Raw genomic sequence first — 6,883 nt, 5'->3', positions numbered from 1 at the left:
CCGTGACTCAGCCAGGAGCCCTGCGTGGAGCTGGGTGCTCTGTGCTTGGAGACTTGCTTTTGTTTTTGTTTTTTTGAGATGGAGTCTTGCCCTGTCGCCCAGGCTGGGGTGCAGTAGTGCGATCTCGGCTAGCTGCAACCTCTGCCTCCCAGGTTCAAGCGATTCTCCTGCCTCAGCCTCCCGAGTAGCTGGGATTATAGGCGCACACCACCATGCCTGGCTGATTTCTGTATTTTTAGCAGAGACAGGATTTCACCATGTTGGCCAGGCCGGTCTCCAACTCCTGCGCTCAAGTGATCCGCCCGCCTCGGACTCCCAAAGTGCTAGGATTAGAGGCGTGAGCCAGCGCGCCCGGCCGCAGTTTTGTTTTTTTAACAGGAAGCTGTCTGTATTATCCAGGAACGATCTGTCCAAGCTGTTCCTGCTCTCTGCCGGCGCATGAAACGGTTGGCAGGTGCCCCCTCTCCTCCCCATCTCTCGAGGAGGGGTGGTCTGCGCCACCCACCATCACCTGCCCTGGGTCTTGCTATGAGTTGGGCCGACTCTGTCCCCTGGGGCCTGTGGACATGGGGACTGGACCGTTCTCTGGGGTGAGGCCGTCCTGAGCACTGCAGGGTGCTGAGCAGCGTCCCTGGCTTCCACCCACTCAGTGCCAGGAGCACCCCCGGTCAAGACAACCACAGATGTCCCCAGACATGGCCCGGCGTCCCCTGGGGGCAGAAGATCCCCGGCTGGGAGTCACAAAGTCAGTGAAAGAGACCCCCCAGGAGGAGGACCCTCGGCTTCTGTGACTCACAAAGTCGTGTAGAGATGGAGGAGGCTGTGTGCAGCCGGAGCTGGCCCGCTCTGCAGTGCTGTGACGTCGTTTTGAGGCAGGAGTGGTCTGTGGCTGCAGGCAGTGACAAAACCAGGCTTCCTCAAGCTGTGGCTCCCAGCACTGAGTGTGTCCGTGGGCAGAGCCAGAGGGGACACGGTCGCTGGGCTACCTCACAGGAGGCCCGGCCCGGCCACCGTCAGCCAGGGGACCTTGGGAATGAGCCTCTGGACTCTATGTCGGTCGGGCGAGACGACACTCCCCATCTTTACCCCAACATGGAGACATCCTGAGTTCCTCCTCTAAAATGGGTAAAGCCATCAGTCGCGGGGGCTCACGCCTGTCATCTCAGCACTTCGGGAGGCCGAGGCAGGTGGATTGCCTGAGCTCAGGAGTTCGAGACCAGCCTGACCAACATGGTGAAACCCCGTCTCATAAACAATACAAAAATGAGTCAGGCATGGTGAGGGGAACTGTAGCCCCTGCTACTCCGGAGGCCAAGGCAGGAGGATCGCTTGAACCCGGGAGGCGGAGGTTGCAGTGAGCCAAGATCACGCCGCTGCACTCCAGCATGGGCGACAGAGCGAAACTCCACCTCATAAAACCAAAAACAAAAAACGCGGGGGAAAGCTGACCAAAAGGGGCTCAGGAGCTATCCTGCTGCCTTAGGGTCCCGCTGGCCCCAGGAAAGCTCCTTCTACGCCCCCTGAGGACTCTGGGACGGAGAGGTCTGGAGGCCACAGCCTGCTCGCCCCCGCCTGCATCCTGCTTTCTGGCCGCTGCCTCTGGTCTGCGGTGGTTAAAGAAGCAGGGCCAGCCCTGAGCTCCCACCCGTGGGAGGACAGACGTGGCCGATGGCACGGTGTCCTCGGGGAACAAGGTGGTCTCGGGGGCTCCCCTGGAGGGAAGGGGTTAGAGGCCACTTGGGGTCCTTGGGGTGGAGTGGCTGGGCCTGCAGGCATCGATGGCTTGCAGGTGTCCCTCGGGCCACCCTGGGGAGCCGGTGGCTGGTGGAGGGCAGGGCCCCGCTTTGTGCCTGCAGCTGTGATGGATACACGTGGATGGGAACCCGGAGCAGGTGGCGCTCTGCCCCACGAGGCTCCAGCTGGATTCGGGGAACAGGGACCCTGAGCCTTCCCATGCGGGGAGCCTGGATGTCTCTATCCCCTGCCAGCTGCAAAACTCAAGCCACAACCCCCACCCAGTGCAGGGACCTGGCGGCTTCACAACCTACCACCCGGGGTAAAGGACAAATGGCCCAGGCAGGTGAAGTGGGGGGAGGGCGGGGCAGAACCACGCGGGAGTCAGGACACTGCGAAGCTCCTACACGCATGGGACCAGGGTCCTGGTATGAGGTTCAGACACAGGCTCCCAGGAACAGGCCTCACGCGTCCAACAGCGATGGGGTAGGGAGCCCCTGGAGTGCAAGTTGGGGGCGCATCTCAGGAGCGGAGGCTGAACTCTGGCTCACTTACAGGGCCTGTGCAACTGCCCTGCCTTCCCAGGACCCCCATGATGATGCTCCGGGCAGCCACCACCCTCTGGAGGCCGTCCCTTACTGTGACTGGGGCCCGGGAGCTGAGCTGTCGCAGAGGAACCACCGGCCGGGACACCCCTCAGAGAAGTCACTCACCAGCCTGGAGCTTCCCACCTGACCAGAGTGACGGACGGGAGCCCCGCAAGGCCCAAGCCCGCAGGGCAGACGGGGGCCTCTCCAGCGTTGTGGGCAGGTGTGGGGAGACGTGGTGGCCAGGCAGGCTGGCCATGGGGCAGAAGAAGGGCACCTTGGGCCTTGGCACCCAAAGCTGAGCGACAAGGGAGGAGGTGGGGATAGCCAGGGGCCCTCACAGCCTGACGCAGCTGGAAGACGCCAAGGCCCAGAGACGAGGAGCGGGGCTCCAGGTCAGAGCGAGGCGGCGCAAAGCCAGAGGAAAAACCCAGCCCAGGCGGGCAGGCCGGGCCCCTTCTGGGGCCACAGCGGCTTTGAGCCAGGCAGAGCAAAATCCCCGAGGAAGGGCGTCCCTCCCCAGCTCTCATCTCCCCAGACCCAGTGGGGTTGCCGGGACGACAGCTCAGGCATGCTGGGGTTGCCACAGAGCAGGGAGCCCAGGGCTGCCCTAGCCCACGCCCAGCTGCTCATCCCACACACTCCTGCCCCCTTGGGAGCAGCGTCCATGTGTCTAGGGGAGGGAATCCAGCTCAGGGCCACTGTTCCACCGCAGGTGGGGTCTGTCGTCCTCTGGAGACCCTGGTGTGAGAACCGATCATGCTGTCCCCGGCCCTGCCTGTGCGTCCCAGGAAACTGTGACACTCACCTGGCCCAGGGGCCACAGCAGCAGGGAGAGGAGGAGGTGCTCCTGAGGGTGCACGGGCCACTCACGGGGAGCACAGCCTTGTGTGGCAGGAGGGACGGAGCCCAGCTGTCCCACCGCAGTGACTCCAACCTTTAACACACCTCAAGACACTCGGGGCTCAGGTGGTGAGGTCCCGGCAACAGAGCAGGGTGGAGGACGGGGCCTCGGGGCCCCCAGCTGGCTCCTCAGGCACAGGCATCGGCAGCGCAGACCCCACTCGCCTCAGCAGCTGAACGAGCCACCCTTGGCCCCAGGCTGGGGGCGTGCGGCAGAGAGGAGCGGGTCCTGACCCATCTCACCTGGACCCTGGCCCCGGCCCTCCCGCCAGCGACTTCCGACACCCCTAGGCCGAGGCTGACATGGCCACACAGCTTTGGTAGACGTTTAAGAGAAAGAAGTATTTTAAAAAGTAGCAGTGCTCTGAGGCTCGGGGTAGAGGATCGGGGGCGCAGCCTGGTCCCGGGAGGCCCCTTGTGCACAGGCAGTGCCCAGGGCCACAGCACTCGCCCCCGGGGGAGGCGGGGCCGGGGGACTTGGCCTGTGTCCAGCCCAGGCTTCTGGAGGGCTCCGGCGGCAGCAGGGGTGGTGGCGAGGCAGCTCACCACTTGAGGAAGACCATCCCAGCCAGGACAGTGTAGCCCAGCACCAGGAAGAGGACCTTGAGCAGACGGTCACTCTTGTCCTCCAGCTCCTTGGCCAAGATCTCCAGGAAGGTGATGAAGAGGAACGTGCCGCCTGCCAGGCCCTGCAGCAGCACGGAGGCCACACTGCCCGGCACGCCCTGGGCGCTCTCGATGCCCAGCCCCAGGCCGATGCCCAGGGGGATCATGGCACTCACGGTGACCGCCAGCTTGGCCGCGTCCCGCAGGGGCATGGCGCTCCGGGCCATGCTGATGCCTAGGGCCACGGCCACCAGCGTCTCGTGGACGGCCACCCCCACGAACAGGCTCACCACCTTCTCCCCCTCCTCCTGCAGGCCCAGGGCCAGGCCCTCGAAGACCGAGTGGGCCGACAGCGCGAAGGCCAGGCTGAGCAGGCGCACGGGGCTGGCGCGCGAGAGGCTCTGCATGCTCAGGCTGGGGCCGTGGCTGTGGGGCTCCACGTAGAGCGCGTGGCCCCGAGCGCCCCCCATGAAGGGGCTCTCGTACTCCGAGTCGCTGCCCACGTCCGAGCCGGCATTGAAGGTCTCCAGGTCGATGAAGGACGGCTTCTCTTTGCGGAAGGTCAGGATCAGCTGCTCCAGGAAGACGGTCATGAAGAAGCCCAGCAGCAGGATGGTCTCGGCCAGTGGGTAGTCGGTGCTGATGTGCCCAAGGCTCAGGACCTTCTGGAGCTGCAGCCGGGGACACCCAAGTGAGAGAGAGAGACAGAGAGAGAGACCCACGCTCAGGGGTGGTGGCAACAGGGCCGGCCCAATGTCACCATTCAAAGCAAAACCCAGAAATGTCCGATCCACACAGAGGTTAAAACAAGGGGGAGAGGCCGGGCGCGGTGGCTCACGCCTGTAATCTCAGCACTGAGAGGCTGAGGCAGGCAGATCACAAGGTCAAGAGATCGAGACCAGCCTGGCCAACATGGTGAAACCCCGTCTCTATTAAAAATACAAAAATTAGCTGGGCGTGGTATCGCGCGTCTGTAGTCCCAGCTACTCAGGAGGCTGAGGCAGAAGAATTGCTTGAACCCGGGAGGCGGAGGTTGCAGTGAGCCGAGATCGTGCCACTGCACTCCAGCCTGGTGACAGAACGAGACTCTCAAAAAAAAAAAAAAAAAAAATGGGAGAGGAAGGGCTGGCCTGTGATGAATTAACAACAAGAAAAAAACCAGCTGGGCGCGGTGGCTTACACCTGTGATCCCAGCACTTTCGGAGACCGAGGAGGGCAGATCACTTGAGCCCAGGAGTTCGAGACCACCCTTGGGCAACACAGCAAGACACCGTCTCTACTAAAAATACAAAATTAGCTGGGCGTGGTGGCGCGTGCCTGTACACCCCTGCTTCTCAGGAGGGGAGGTGGGAGGACTGCTTGAGCCCGGGAGGTGGAGGCTGCAGTCAGCTGTGATCGCACCACTGGACTCCATCCAGACAACAGAGTAAGACTCTCAAAAGCAAAAACAAACAGAAAAAAACATTTTAAGGGATCATGAGGGGTTTATTGTGTGTTTCTCTTGTTTGTTTTTTGAGATGGAGTCTCGCTCTGTCACCCAGGCTGGAGGACAGGCACGATCTCAGCTCACTGTGACCTCTGCCTCCCAGGTTCAAGCGATTATCCTGCCTCAGCCTTCTGGCTAGCTGGGATTGCACAGGCATGCACCATCACAACCGGCTAATTTTTGTATTTGTAGTAGAGATGGGGTTTCGCCATGTTGGCCAGGCTGGTCTCGAACCAGCCTCAGATGATCCACCTCCTTGGCCTCCCAAAGTGCTGGGATTATAGGGATGAGCCACCACGCCTGGCCGTGAGGTCTTTCTTACGTGACAGCGGCCACACAATTTTAAGGTCCATGCAGAACCTCTGACTGCAGGCTTGTCTGAAATAAGGGTTTGCAGGGGTAGCGAAGGTGCTGCAGACTGAACCGCGTCCCTCCAAGTTCAGGTACCGAAGCCCCCACCAACCTCCAGTACCTCAAAACATTAACACATTTGGCGACAAGGTCTTTAAAGAGGTGATTAGGTTAAGGTGAGGTCACTGGGGTGGGGCCCTGAGCTAACTAACACAAGGATGGTGTCCTAAGAAGAGAAGGAGCCACTGGGGTCCACCATGGAAGGGCAGGAGAGACGCTGCCCAGGGAAGCAGCCCCCCAGGCCGGATCCTTGACCTTGGACTCCTGGCCTCCAGAACTGTAAGATTAAATTATGTTGGCCGGGCGTGGTGGCTCACACCTGTAATCATAGCACTCTGGGAGGCTGAGGTGGGCGGATCACCTGAAGTCAGGAGTTCGAGACCAGCCTGGCCAACACAGCAAAACCCCGACTCTACTAAAAACACAAAAATTAGCCAGGTGTGGTGGTGGGTGCCTGTAATCCCAGCTGCTCAGGAGCCTGAGGCAGGAGAATCACCTGAATCTGGGAGGCGGAGGTTCAGTGAGCCAAGATTGCGCCACTGCACTCCAGCCTGGGAGACAGAGCAAGACTCCGTCTCGAAATAAACAAATAAATAACAAAGCGCTGCCCTGGCCTCGCCTGTTCTGCCGCAGGGCCTCCTCTGTGCCTCCCTGACCGACACGCTCGCGCTGGGCTCTCCTCCTGGTCTGGGCTCTCGCAGCGAGGGGCTACTTTGGTGGGAAGAAACTAGACTCGGGTCAGACAGGGCCGCAGGGCACCTGCAGGAGGCACCTGCTCCTACGGGAGGGGCAGCTGCTCACAGGCGGACGCTCAGGCATGAGGCTGTGCGCCAGGGTGAAGTGTCCCGTGAAAGGCAGGCTGTAAACACCCCAGCAGCTCCCCGAAGCCCCGTCAGAGCAGGGCCAGAGTTCACAGCTGCTCTCCAGAGAGACCTCGGGACCAGAGGGGAGGAAAGTCACCACACGCCCAACACTCGCAAACACCCGCTGCCCTGCTTCCTTCCCAGCGGAGACTTCATCACAACCTGCACACACACACACACACACACACAAACACACAACACCCGCTGCCCTGCTTCCTTCCCAGCGGAGACTTCATCACAACCTGCACACACACACACACACACAACACCCGCTGCCCTTCCTTCCCAGTGGA

At 61.5% G+C, this 6,883-nt stretch overlaps 1 protein-coding gene across 1 annotated transcript in view; it reads right to left on the bottom strand.

Moving 5' to 3' along the window:
• Positions 1–3,385: 3,385 nt before the first annotated feature.
• The window catches only part of SLC39A3 (solute carrier family 39 member 3), a 13,489-nt gene continuing 9,991 nt past the window's right edge, over positions 3,386–6,883 (bottom strand). The window contains exon 3 of the mRNA XM_012436275.2: positions 3,386–4,501. Within this exon, the coding sequence (XP_012291698.1) occupies positions 3,767–4,501 (735 nt within the window). The 3' untranslated portion in view covers positions 3,386–3,766. The remainder of the gene's footprint in view (positions 4,502–6,883) is intronic.

This window comes from Aotus nancymaae, unplaced genomic scaffold, assembly GCF_030222135.1.
Source record: "Aotus nancymaae isolate 86718 unplaced genomic scaffold, 86718_ANA_hifiasm-v0.15.2.pri h1tg000028l, whole genome shotgun sequence".
Taxonomy (NCBI): Eukaryota; Metazoa; Chordata; class Mammalia; order Primates; family Aotidae; genus Aotus; species Aotus nancymaae.
The sequence above is the reverse complement of the archived record's forward strand: the minus strand, read 5'-3'. Positions and strand labels throughout refer to the sequence as shown.